Consider the following 14,058-nt stretch of genomic DNA (forward strand, 5'->3'; position numbering starts at 1 on the left):
GGAAGCATTATTTCCTTTTTGCAATCAATATGCCTTTCATTTCTTTTATGGTCTTATTGCTTTGGCTAGGACATGCAGTATGACATTGAACAGGAGTGATGACAGCAGGTATCTTTGTCTTATTCCCCATCTTAGGGGGAAAACATTCAATCTTTAACCAGTAAGTATATCAGCTGTACGTTTTATGTCAATGCCCTTTATCGAGTTAAGGAAATTCTCTCCTATTCCTAGTTTGCTGAGAGTTGATAACAAAAATACAAGTTGAATCCTGTCAAACCCCTTTTCTGCTTCATTGAATATGATCATATGGTTTTGGTTTTTCTTCTTTACCCTCCTAACTTGATGGATGACAATGATTGGCTTTTGAATATTGAACACCCTGGCAATCCCTGGATAAAGCTCTACTTGGTCATGATGTATTTTACATATATGTATATATGATGTATGTATATATCACACACACATATATACTTGCTAATGTTTTGTTGAGGATTTTTACATTTGTGTCATGAAGGATATTTGTCTGTAGTTTTCTTTTCTTGTACTGTTCCCCTCCCCCCCCCCCCCTCGGGTAATGCTGGTCTCAGAAAATAAGTTGGGAAGTATTTCCTTAACTTTCTGGAAAGGATTGTGTGGAATTAGTGATATTTTTTCTTTTAATATTTGGCAGAATTCATTAGTGGAAACATCTGGGTCTGAGATTTCTTTTTCAGAAGATTTTAAACTGCAAATTCAATTTCTTTATTTGGGACACTTCAGGCTTTCTATTTCATCTTGTAGGAGTTCTGGTAGCTTATGGTTTTTGAGTAATGGGTACTTCTCATCTAAGTTGTCAAATTTATGTGGATACAGTTGTTTATAGTATTCCCTTTGGCCCCTTTAATATCTGAAGAATGCATAAAATATCTCCTTTTTTATTCCTGCTATTGGTAATTTGTGTCTTCTTTTTGGTCATTCTTGCAAAAGGCTTACCATTTTTATTGATTTTTTTAAATCACCTTTTGGTTTTTCTCTATTATTTTTCTGTTTTCAATCTTATTGATTTCTGCTTTTATATTAAAATTTTCATTCTTCTGTTTTGCTTCAAATTTATTTTGCTCTGTTTTCCTCTAAGCACTGCTTTAGCTGCAACCCACTAATTTTGATATGTTGTATTTTTAGTTTTGTTCAGTTCAAAATATTTTCTAAAATTCCTTGAGACTTCCTCTTTAAACTTTGAATTACTTAGAAGCCATACTGTTAATTTCCAAGTTTTAGAGATATTGTTCTTGCCACCTTTCTGTTTGCAATTTAATTTCAGTTCATTTAGACTTCTTTACATTTATTTTATGAAGCAGGATTTGGCTAGTGAATGTTCAATGGGTACTTGAAAACAGTGTGTATTCTGCTATCGTCAGGTGGAGTGCTCTATAAGTGTCAAGCAGATCCTGTTGGTTGATTGTATTTTTCAGTTCTTCTAAACCCTTCTGAATTTTCTATCCACTAGTTCTATTACTGAGATAAGCATATTCAACTCATTGCAATTCTTTAGGTTGTGCTTCATGCATTTGAAGCTCTGTTGTTAGGTGTAAACACATTTAGAGTTGTTATGTGTTCTTGATAAATTGACTATCATTATGTAATGTCACTCTTTATTCTTGGTAATTTTCTTTGCTCTGAAATTTATTTTATATAAGTATAATCACTTTGTCTTTCTTTTCATTAATGTTTGTGTGGTATATCATTTTCCACAGTTTTACTTTGAGCCTACTTATATCATCATATTTTAAGTGAATACTTTGTGAACAGCATATAGTTAAGTCATTAAAAAAATTCATTCTGACAATCTCTTTTAGTTGGTATGTTTAGACCACTTACATTTAATGTAATTATATGTTTGGATTTGGGTGTACCATTTTACCATCTGTTTTCTGTTTTGTTTTTTTTTTCATTCTTTGTTTTTTGTTGTTGTTCCTACTTCTTTTATCCTGTCTTCTTTTGGGTTGTTTATTTCATCTTATTTAATTTAGAAAGTATTTCATTTTATCTATTGTGTTTTTATTTACTACAGTTCCTTGTTTAGTGCTTAGTAATCACTCTATGGATTATAATACAAAAATTTATCATTTCAGGGCCTACTTAGAATATTTTACCGTTTCAAGTGGAATGTAGAAAATTTATTCCATCCAGTTTCCTATATCCTCCCTCCCTTTATGTTGTAGTTATCTTATGTACTTCATCTACATACGCTGAATCATATTAGATGATGTTATTTCTCCCAAATGTCAGACTATCTATTCTATGTAGCCAGATATTTACCATTTCTGTTACTCTTCCTTTATATCTCTTCTTATCCCAAGTTTCCATCTGGTATCATTTCCTTTTTGTTAGAAAAATTTCCTTTAGCAATTCTTTTAGAGTAGGTCTACTGATAAACTTTTTTTTTTTTTTTCCATTTGAGAATGTCTTCACTGACCTTCATTTCTGATGGATACTTTTACTGGATCTAGAATTCTGGGCTAATGGCTCTTTTCTTTCAACTTTAAAAAAACACTGTGTCACTACCAGATGGCCTCCATGGTTTCTGATAAGAAATCCATGGTGCTATTTAGATTGTCCCATGTGGCTGGTCTTGGACTTTGGGTGGTGGTCTATCCTGCAGTTCAGATCTGAAAGGCTATGGTACACTATTTAAGGTCAGACCTGTGCATATTCAGTTTGGTGGTGAGCTCAGGATCTCATAGCCTTCTTCATATGGTCACTTTCCTGAGCTCCTTCTTCTCAGATCTCTGCCTAGTACTTTTTGGTTCCCACGGCTCCCTTTTTGTTCCTCTGGCCAGAAAGCTGGTTCTTTGCTTAATTCTGCTTTGCCTCACACTTTTTACATCTGCACCTTTATTTGGGGTCATGCAGTAGAAAGATAGAGAGGAAGAAAGAAGCAACAGAGATTCATCCCACCCTCTTAGAACTATATTTCCTTCACTCAGAGAGATAGATTCCTTTCCCTCAACATTTCAAGTTTCCTATGGATCCCTGTTGTTACTGTTGCTCCTACCCCTGCTGCTATCACAGGATTGCTTACAGGGTACAAGGACATGGAGAAAAGAACAAAAGAGGGCAGATTTCCCCTTGATCAGTCTGAGCGTTAGAGACCCTGCTCCTGCTCCCCACACGGTACTAGAGGGCTTCTCTAGGTCCCCTCTCTGTCAGCACAGATGCCCACTTCTGGGTTTTGGCTGCATTGAGTCTAGGTTAGGGGGTACTGGAGGGAGGAAAATACCAGTTCAGTGGTACTTCAAATTATCATACTTTTCTAGTCTGCCTCCTACTATATACTTTCCAGGGTCTTCAAATAGCTATTACGTATATTTCACCTAGGTTCTATAACTAACTGTATTCAGTGTGGTGGACAGGATGGAGTAGGCTGACTCCATCTTACTCAATTCCAGAATATCCATATATCTTTTCATACCTTTTTTAGTGAGTATGTCAAAGACTCATAGGGATCAAAAGGGAGGAGCATAGATTCTGAAGCCCTGATGACAGGGTCTGTAAACAAAGCATTTATGCTGGAAAGTAAATAGAGGAGAGCTAGACAATAGTTATAATAGACTCTTAAGCGTATTTCTGGGTGGCTCTTGGAAAACAAGGAGAATTACAGATAAATTGGACAGGTCCTCCTTCCCTTGGCATGAGTATATCACCTTGATGGGATCTAACATTAAAAAAGTATCAAAAGGACATAACATATCATAATAAAAAAAAGTATCAAAAGGAAACTATACCACATATCAACATGGAGTTTATTAAGCCAATAAAACTACTCTCCCTACCCATTATGGGTAACTTGGGCACCCATACTGGCCTAGCTGGGGCACATGGTGTGAGGGGCGGAAGTGTAGGCTTCCAGAGCTCTGGAATTCCACAGGAATATTGTACTTGCAGTTCAGAAGCTAAATGAGATTTAGTGCAGCAGGTGGCTTTCTTACAAAGTGACTGTGCTTATGGTATATCAAGAAGACTCAAGGAAGGAGAGGCACTGCAGAAAGGAAGGTGGGAGAGGACCATGGTTCCAAGGTCAAGTGTTGTGGAAGGGGAACACGCATATAAACACACGTACACACACAAATGCACCCCTCTTTCATTTCTCCAATAGGTGGAATCTTGAAGGCCTTTCTGTTGGGGGATCTCATGAGTCATATTTTATAAACCAGGCTCAATGCTTCTCTCCCCCCCTTCTTGGTGAGGAGACGATCACAGGTGTGGATACTTAGTGTGCAAGACAGGGCTTTACACTCAACTATTCAAGAGGGACAGCTATAGCTGGGATGGGGAGCGAGTCCTTCTAAGAAGATCATGGCACAGACCAGGGAGGAAGCAGCTCATGTCCTATCCTCCTAGGAGAGGCCCCATGGCAGGAAGGGGGAGTTTGAGCAGGCAGGTGAATGCAAACATTCATCTGCTCTCTAAATCCACAAGCACACCTGACAGTGGTGCAGGTGCATTTTATATGTCACCCCAAATCCTGGGTCTCCCTAAAGGGAAGAAATGAGAAATCATTGTATCAGAACTCCTGACCTGTGAACTAGATCAAGAATAAAGAGAAAGTCAGTGAAAAGAGGAAAAAATTACTATCATCACGAGCGGACTCTTCCTTTTAATCTACTTCATGAGCAGACAGGTTGGGCTAGTGGGAGTCTCCTGCTGAAGCCTCTCCAGCATCCAGTGAGACACTCTCCATAACACCTGACACACTTCCACACTAGGATCTCTTCCTGATGTTTAATCCCAAGGTGGCCATCTTTAAATTGGCCCCAACAAGTCTAGTTTTGTTAACTGAGTAGCTAGAACATGCTGATGAGAAAAAATAGATGCTCTCCGAATCACACATAGTTGGCCAAATGGAGTAAAAGCTGAAAAAATCAAATGCTACCCACTAAAGTTGGAAGGCAGTGGCCGGAACTGGTGATAGAAGCCCTAGTGGGCTGCCCTTGCTGCCAAGAGCAGCTGGGTTTTTGAGTAATAGGTATAACGATAGGTCTGTAAGTATGTAGTTCCATGTAGAGTAACTTCTGCCTACAGAGAGGCTCCATGGGGACGGGCGAGAGGCATTTTACGAGGCATATTACTTTCACGCGTACGGGCACCACTGGAAGTTGAAGAGTGGTTGGGGTAGCAGAGAATCAGGATGGTACAGCTTAGCTGAAGGAGCATTAGACAAATCCCCAGAAGATGTGAGCTCTCGTCCTGATTCTGCCCTCTATGCCAGGAGAGAGTGGGCAAGGCACTCCCACCTCCACAGGGCTCAGCTTCCTCTTATAAAATAGTGAGGACTTTGGGATGGTGATTTCAAACCAGAGAATTAAAAATTTTCTGAAACTCCCCCCATCAAAAGATGAGTTCTAATCCCCCCCCCTTGAGCATGGGCTGGCTGGCCTCGGTGACTCGCGTCTAGGGAATAGAATACAGCACAAGGGAATTGCTTGACTTCCAAGGCCAGGTAGGAAGAGGACACGCAGCTCCCCTCTGGCTCTCTTACCCATGAATGCTTGCCCTGGAACCCAGTCACGGGCTGTGAGGGAGCCGCCACACCTCCATGTGGGAAGCCACAGTCCCCGCTGATAGCCTACATCAACCACTAGCCGTGGGAGTGAGCATGTCGTCAGGTGGTTCCAGCCCACCATCTTTTTTTTTTTTTTTTTTAAGATCCATTTATTTATCTTAGAGAGAAAGAGAGAGAGAGTGCGAGCACGTGCGTGCATGCATGTCGAGGAAGGGGAGAATCGCAAGCAGACTTCTGGCTGAGTGCAAAGCCCGAGGCAGGCTCGATCCCATGACCCATGAGATCACAACTCCAGAGAAACCAAGAGTGGACGCTCAACTGACTGAGCCACCCAGGCGCCCCTCCAACCCACCATCTTTGAGCTGCTCTAGCTGAGACCACAGGGAACAGGGACAAGCACTCCCTGCTAGGCCCAACCAAGCTGAAGGTCCACGGGCAAATGAATGCTGTCACTTTAATCCTATACATTTTGGAGACGTTTGTTATACAGCCGCAGATACGCAGGAGAGTTAATGCCTAAGGCAAAGGCTCAGTGATGCCCGAGATTCCTTCTAGACCAGGAATTCTGGCATATTGAAACTGGGCTAACTAGTTCCACGTTATAGGATGAGACGGAAACCGATCAGCACGCAGACTAGGCCTCTCAAAGTGGAGAATTATAAACCGAGCAAAATGAACCTGTCTGAGAATGCTTATCAGGACTGGGTCTTAGGCTTCTCTTGAAGTCTCCACAAAAGGCTTTGGGGAACCAGAAACGGAGGGAGTGGTTGAGGAAGGAATCACAGATTCTTGTGGAATTGAAATAGAGCAAGTAGGTGCTCACTGCCAACATCCGGGGAGGCGACTATGACGAGGCGATGTTCACAGGCATGACGTAAATTTTACATCTCCTTCTCAGTAAGCCAGTCCTACCCCCGAAAGGTTAACTTCCACGAAGAATCAACGAGGGTCTGAGAAACCACACAAACAAAGACTTTATAAGAGGATTCCTCTTACAATTTGGTGGGCATTGTAGAAAAACGAGACGGGCAATATGTCAAAATATTAGCAGCGGCTCTCTGTGATGATTATAAATGAACTTTATTGACTTCTTTAAACATTTCAGTATTTTTCAAATGTTGTTTTGGTGTTTTTTCATATGTATGAAAACGTGCAAAAATGATGGGAATAAAGTTGATATGAGACAGTACTGGACAAAGGGTCTTCCATGGAAAATCATGAAGAATTATGTAGGAAAAAAAAAGGACTATGGCCAGAGAAGGTTATTATTTTGTTGTTACTAATTTTGGGGTTTTTCCAGATAATTTTTAAAATTCACAGTTCCATAAAATGGAACAGATTTTGGGTTATTTGCTAATTGCCGTCTTAGCACTTTCAATGTGCTAAGGAGCCCTGAAACTCTTCAAAAGGGAGAAAAAGTAAACAGCAGGGCCCAAACTTGTTTTTGGGGGCATTCCCTCAGATTAGTGCTTCCCATTCTGGGAAATTCTGGCATAAAGCAAAGTCCATTTAAGGTCAGCGCAGTCCCCTCCTGTTCTCAGGCCTGGGTCCTCGGGATGGGTGCACACCTCCTCATGTCCCAAAGCCAGGCAGTGTCCTGCACCCCCAGACGGTGGGGGCTGGGGACACCACTGAGCTCAGGAGCTCGGTTCAAGGACAGAATGCCACCTGGGTGTGTGGAGAGAGAAGTCACCCCATGTGGCACTAGAAGGGTCAGGCTAGGGCTGCCTCGCCTCATGGAGAATTCTGGAGTGTTTTCTACTGCAGGGACTTGGCGAAGGATGACTGAGCTCAGCTGGTACTATTCTTTTCTCCTGAGCTGTAACAGGGACATCTTTACTCTTAACCGGACTTATCAGAAAATGTCGAGGCCCAAATGGGAAGCTGGCCTAATTTTCCAGTGATTCTTATTTAATGGTCACACACAGAGAATTTCACAGGAGCACAAGCCTTAGCAACTTGTCACTGAAATTCTCAAAGGAATATTTAGCTTTTCCTGCAGAAAAGAAGCATTTTCAAAATGGTGGACTTTGGAACACTCTTTTTCAACTTCAAATTTATGGAAGTTATTGAAAGGGCTTTTAGTGAATTCCTCTTTGCCTCAGATGCTCCCAGAGAGGTTCTGGGTGTCCCTGGGCTAGGACTTTCCCAAGTTTCTAAGCCTACCAGGCACACAATTCTCTTTCTGACAACTCTTCTTAGCCGACCAAAGTACCCCACCAGGGTAGAAGCCAAGAGCCCCGAATAGTGGGAGGCCCCTTTTCCATGCTGCTGTTTACTGGGCCACAGTAAGAATTAGCATTCTGCCTGCGAGCACGGTTCTACTTTTTCCCTTTGTTTGGAATACAGAATCACTCATCTGGAAATTACAGGGTAATATAAATGAATCGTGTGTCCTGATACCTCTATGTTCTTGCGATGCCGGCTGCTGCCTTAATCACCAAATAAAACAAACAGAAAGGAAGTCTCAAACATTTTTTACTGCCATTTCCCCCCCGTGTCGGGGCTTACGATGAAGTGCATAACTCCCAATCAAGAGCCTATGAAGGAAAATCACAGCAAAATTAGCGCTATCGACTCCAGCTGGAAACATCGACATATCGTGAACAGGGCCAGGCTTTTCCCTCTGCACTGAGCCTGCACTCAGGGGCTTCAGCGAGCGTGCGTGGAGGGGGAGTCCTCCAAGTGGGCTCTGACCTTCATGGATCGGACCAGCGTTTCCTTTCAGACCCACAGAATTCACATCCAGAGAAATGAAACAATAAAACGAGGTCAGTCTCCTCCTCTTAACCATATTCCTCTCCATGAAAGAGCCCTTGGCTGAGAAATAGAGTTTATGAATTCTGATCATCACAGACCCTGCAGGATATGTTTCCTTTATGCCTGTTTTCCAGAATGCTCTGTAACTTGCCCTAAGCCCTCTGAGGCCAGGTTAATGCTACGTATCCTCCTTTTTTTCCTCCCACTTGCTTAGGACATTACTTAGTTAACAAATATTGACGGGAGGGTAACTGAATGGACTCAGTCATTGGTCCACATTGATACCCTATCCCTGGGGGAACCAGGAGAAATGAGCAGCCTCCTGATAGCTAAGGCTTTTCCTTCTGCAATGCGTGCTTCTGCACGGGTACGCATATAGGCTTCTCGGCGGTGGTGCTGGAACTCCCCCTTTCCGACTTTAGCTTGTGCGTGCAAGCCGGTGTCCACTCTAACGAGAACCTCGAGAACTGGCTCCTTTTGACCGACACTCTTCGTTCTTACTAATAAAAGGCAGCAATGGCTCTAATCTCACTACCCGTCTTCCCTCTCGCAACAAAAATGCACACCGTTATGGAACCAAAACTTCCCAGCCGGTAGGAGATAATGTCCCTGCAATGAACGCGGACGAACGACTCACTTAATATGGGACAGAAGGAAGAGGCCACCAGGAATGAGTTTCTTCTTAGTGTTCCGTTCTCTCAAGAAATGGAGTAAAGCTGCACTTTACAATACTGCAAAGTTATAGAAACTGGCCCCCCCTTGGGCACGTGGTCAACCAAAGGCTTCCATTTACTGTCATGGGAGGTTGTTAGGAGCCCAGACTGGGAATAATGCCTGAATTTGAATCCCCGCCCGCCCCTGCCTGGCTGTGTGATCCCACGCCTCGGCTTTCTCGGCTGTAAAATGGGGCTAATAACCACCGAGGCTGCGGGGTTGCTGTGAGGATCGCAGAGCTCGCGCCCGCAAAACGCTGCAGGCCCACGGCGAGGGCTCCGACACCTCAGCGCTCCTTACGAGCCCCGTGTCCTCTGCAGTGTGTCAGCGGCTCACACGCAGCTGCGTTTGATCCCCGCCGGAACCCTACCAAGCGGTCTCTACTATGGGCGCCCCCCTTTACGGAGGAAGAAACTGCAGCTAAGAGACGTGTCATCGCTCGTCTGAGGACAGAAAGTAAAAGTGTCAGGAGTCAAAGGCAGGCCTGTCTCATTCTAAGCTGTGCACTTCCTGGATGACCACACACACACACACACCACACCACAAAACTACGTCACACCAGAATTAGAAACGCAGGTGTATGACTGGACCACAAAACAGTCCACTGGGAACCTCGTTAACCGGGGATTCCAAAGGTCTCTCCATCAAACTGTTTCCTTTTTGAGTTCAAGGCCTGTGTTTCTGCATTTTCCCTCAAGAAAACAGCAAACAGTTCTGACACACAACGGCCACTCAGCACTCACCGGATTTACACGGGAATTCGCAGCCGAGAGTGGAACTGTGTCCGGGTTCAGAATACTTGATCAAACGATCCGAACAAACCAGGAAGTCCCTAACGCTTTGGAAACCTTGCCCAACATTGCGCGTGCTTTCTGGAGACAATGAGGGTTTTGAGCTGAAGCTGAGCATTTCCAATCTCATCCAAAAAAAATAAATAAATAAAAATCATGTGAGTGAATACTATTCCTATCAGGCCTCCAGGTGGCATTAGGGGAAGGGCCTCTCATGCTGTTATGAAACCTGCTAGAACTAGAGGCTTCGAAACGGATATCATCTTAGGATTGTGGTGCTTTTGTCCTGGTTTTTCCCAAGTGTTAAGAGGGATACTGCATTATTGCTGGTGTTCTGGCAAACGGGATCTGGGTATTACCAGACGTTCTAGACCTGTTTCCCCCTCTGAGGTCAAGAGGGGGTGAGGGCTGGCCAGCAGCGTCACTACCCCAGATGTGTGCACCCCGGAGGCTCCCAAACAGGCAGCGTGGGGGTGTGGGCGCCCACAGCTCAAAGCAAACGGGGCGGGGGGAATGAGTGGCAAGACAGTGCATACGACCTGATTTATTTCTAAGAACTTTCAGCTGTGGTTTTATTGGACTGTCTCTGTCTGGTGACCCCTGAGGATGGTAACATTTCATCTGCTCAGGATTTCAAGGTAAGCAGTGCAGTAGAGGCTGGGCTGGGGCTGGGGGGCCGGGAGGTGACAGGAAGATGAGGACGGCAGAAGCAAACTCCCAGTGACTCCAAAGTTAAGCCTCAACACAGCGCTCAGTTGGGACTTGCCAGAGAGACTGAGCTGGTCCCTTCATGAAGGGATGTGCTTGTGGCCGGGGGAGTAAGGACAGAGTCTGAGATTAGGAAGCCTGTATTTCACTTCCACTTCTGCCACGGGTTTGAGCTTCATGATGTTTGACAAGTTACGGAGCCTTAGCTTCCTCATCCGTAGAATGGGAATAACAGTGAAACATACCTCAAAGGAATGTTGAGATGACATGAGAGAATGCATAGAAAAGCCCTTAGCATCACAGGGTCAGGGCACCCAGGAAGCAGTCCACGATGGCCGGCCACCACTGCTGACCTTTTCGTGACGCTAACGAGAGTACACCATCAATGTATTAAAGTGTCCTGCATTTTCACATACAAGTGACAATTAACACGCGTGCACACGTGCACATACACGAGAGCTTCTTTGTGTATTCTGTGGCTGATGCCCAAAATCACCCTGGAGCAGGGCAGGGCAGAAATCACTGCCTGGTGTTGCAGCTGAGAAAGTGGTAGCTGAGAGAGGGGAGGGTCTGCTGGAATTCACGAGCTGGGACAGGGCCACCGTCCGCCTCTTCACCCACTCCACAGAGACCTGCGAGGAGACCGAGAGGCCAAACACCCAGAGGAAAGAACCAGAAGCCAGCCTGCCCATGAGAGAGGGCAGGAGGATTCCATTCTCATCTGGCCTGGGCTAGTCTGTTCATCCACTTGTTACTTGGGACACATGGAGTTTGCACCCTTGGAGGTTGTGGTGGAAGGTCTGAGAAGCACCGCTGTGGGGAATCCTGTGTCCCAATGCCAAGGGAAGGGCATGCCGCTTCAGATTAACCCAGGTGTTATTTGAATGGTTGTCTGTTTAGATTTTTATTAGAGAACATTTTCTTTTCCTTTTTTTAAAAAAAGATTTTATTTTTTTTAAAGATTTTATTTATTTATTCGACAGAGATAGAGACAGCCAGCGAGAGAGGGAACACAAGCAGAGGGAGTGGGAGAGGAATAAGCAGGCTCATAGCGGAGGAGCCTGATGTGGGGCTCGATCCCATAACGCCGGGATCACGCCCTGAGCTGAAGGCAGACGCTTAACCTCTGTGCCACCCAGGCGCCCCAAGATTTTATTTTAGAGAGAGAGAGAGAGCATGAGTGGGAGGGGCAGAGGGAGACGGAGAGAGAACCTCAAGCAGATTCTGCACTGAGCTCAGAGCCCCACAAGGGGCTCTTTCCCAGGACCCTGAGATCATGGCCTGAGCCGAAACCAAGAGTCAGACGCTCAACCGACTGCACCACCCAGGTGCCCTGAGAAAATTTCCAAACATGGAAAGGAAGAGGTGTATGATGAACTGCCAGTGCTGACTTGACAGTTTCAACAATCCTCGCTGGCCCACCTGTGTCACCCATACCTGCGGCCATTTCCCCTGCTCCCGGATTCTTCTTAAGGAAATACTTGGGGAATTGACAAGCAGTGCAGACTCCCCGGTGCCCTGCAGATTCACGGCGGGCAGGTCTGGCGTGCCTGGGGATTTGCTGTTCTCATGCCTGCCACCCTTCCCCCCCAGCAGGTGGCACGGAAGGCAGACACCGAACTGGGGGACCTCTGAGGCTCCACCATTTGCAAGTGGAGGATTCTACAAGTGACAATGAGGCAATAGGTTCTGTGAAGGGAAGCGGGCAAACCCTTCAGCTCTGCAGCTGTCTGAGAGCCTGTCACAGAGGACTCAGGGACCCGCCACACACACACACACACACACACACACACACACACACACAATGGCGGAAGCAGAAAGAGATGAGACTGGAGAAGAAGGCTCATCCTCGGGCCTGAGTGGAGGCTTTTCCCGGAGAGTACACTCTATGCGGGGCCTGTCACCTGCAGTCTGTAGTTACCTACCAACCACCTCCATTCACCTGTGTCCTCCTCACATCACCTTTATTTCCCCGAAGCCTAGCACAGTAACTGCCCCTGGGGCAGAATTATATAATGTTGAGAACATTCGACAGCTCTTTACGTTCAAACTATCAACTCCATGATTCCACACACAGTAGGTATTCAATAAATGCCCAGTGAAGGAATAAGCAAGGATAGGGTTATAACAGCTCTGATACACCAGCTACCAAGCTAGTATTTCTGGCCAACCCCTCAACCGCACAAGGTATGGGATCTCCAAGTACAGATGAGGAAACTGAGGCAGGGTATATGGAAGCGCTTAGTGCACGAGGATGATTATTGCTATGTGTTCAGTGTGTGGGAAAGATGATTTATTGTCCAAAGCCAGGCAGCTCCCACTGTGGGGCTGGGACTTGGACCCAGGTGTACCTGGCTCAGGCCAGGCCGCCTTACCAAGCAGTGTCTGTGCTGGAAAAGCGGTAACCAGTGGCCTCCGAAAGGAGACCGAGGTCACCAGGGTTAATACACAAACATGTGAAAAAGAAAACCACTTGGCAAGTCCCAGACAATGAGGAACTTCAGGATAAGGAACAAAACCGAGGGAGCTGGTCTACATTTCATTTTTTTTTGGTAGAGCGCTGCAGTATTTCAAGGACGTTGGCTACCAAGAGCACATCCCCCAGCGGCCTGTCTTGCTGGTGTTCTCACCCATGGTGAGCAAGGACAAGCATGCTGGAGCCTGGCAGACCACACAGAACGCGCCGAGGCAGGAAAGCAGCGCCTCTTACCTCTTTGCCCTGTCTTTCTCATCTTCATCCATTAGATTTTCTATGCAGTTTTTCCTGAAAAAAAGAACAGATGATTATAGTTCTGCTTCTAGACCTTTCTTACAGTTCTGTCTGGCTGTCATCATTTTGTTCTTATCTAACCCACAACCTAAGTCCAGAGGTTCTCAAGCTTTTTCGTTCCAGCAAAACCCCTTTACGTTCTCAACAATAACTGAGGACACTGCAGAGCTCTTGTGTACGTGGGTTCAAACTGAGAAATCTTAAATACGCAAGCACTCGTTCCATTAGGTGTCAGAGCCATGCAGTCATCAGAAGTCAAGGAGCTTCCAGAAACATTCATTGTACATCACGAGAGTAAAAAAGGAAAATAATGTGTTAGTATTAGGAAGGTTGTTTTGACCTTCCAGACACCCCAGGGGTCCCCAGATCACACTTTGACAACTGCTGTCTAGACCCAGCTCAGTGAAGTATCTGTGTATCTCAGACCTTAAACTTGCAAGGTGCCCAGGACATTGTAAAGCACAGACCCCATTTATATATCTGTTCATGCAAACACACAAATACCTCTTACAAGCAGCCAGGAAAAAACAGGGCCCTAAAATACTACAATCCACAGTCCTTCCTTTAAGGCATTTATACTTCTCTGGACAGTCAAGGCACACAGATGCAAGAAATTAAGTAACAATCCAGGAATGTTCTTGCAGCCCGAAGTCATCAGAGACTACCTCACCGCCCAGAGCCTGCTCTCTCCCGGCGGCTGGCTGGGTGTCTTTAGCCCCACAGATCCGGGTTCCTCGGCCACACGCAGGCCGGTGAGTCTCTGCGCCTCAGAG

General features: G+C 45.3%; 1 protein-coding gene across 4 annotated transcripts in view; it reads right to left on the reverse strand.

Annotated features, from left to right (window-relative positions):
- NPAS2 (neuronal PAS domain protein 2) overlaps positions 1-14,058 on the reverse strand; it is a 152,632-nt gene that overhangs the window by 69,042 nt on the left and 69,532 nt on the right. For all 4 annotated transcript variants that reach the window (XM_045771664.2, XM_045771663.2, XM_045771661.2 and 1 more), the window contains exon 2: positions 13,226-13,279. In XM_045771664.2, the coding sequence (XP_045627620.1) occupies positions 13,226-13,257 (32 nt within the window). In that variant the 5' untranslated portion in view covers positions 13,258-13,279. The remainder of the gene's footprint in view (positions 1-13,225; positions 13,280-14,058) is intronic.

This window comes from Ursus americanus, chromosome 7, assembly GCF_024610735.1.
Source record: "Ursus americanus isolate L20-20 chromosome 7, mUrsAme1.1.p, whole genome shotgun sequence".
NCBI classification, from domain to species: Eukaryota; Metazoa; Chordata; class Mammalia; order Carnivora; family Ursidae; genus Ursus; species Ursus americanus.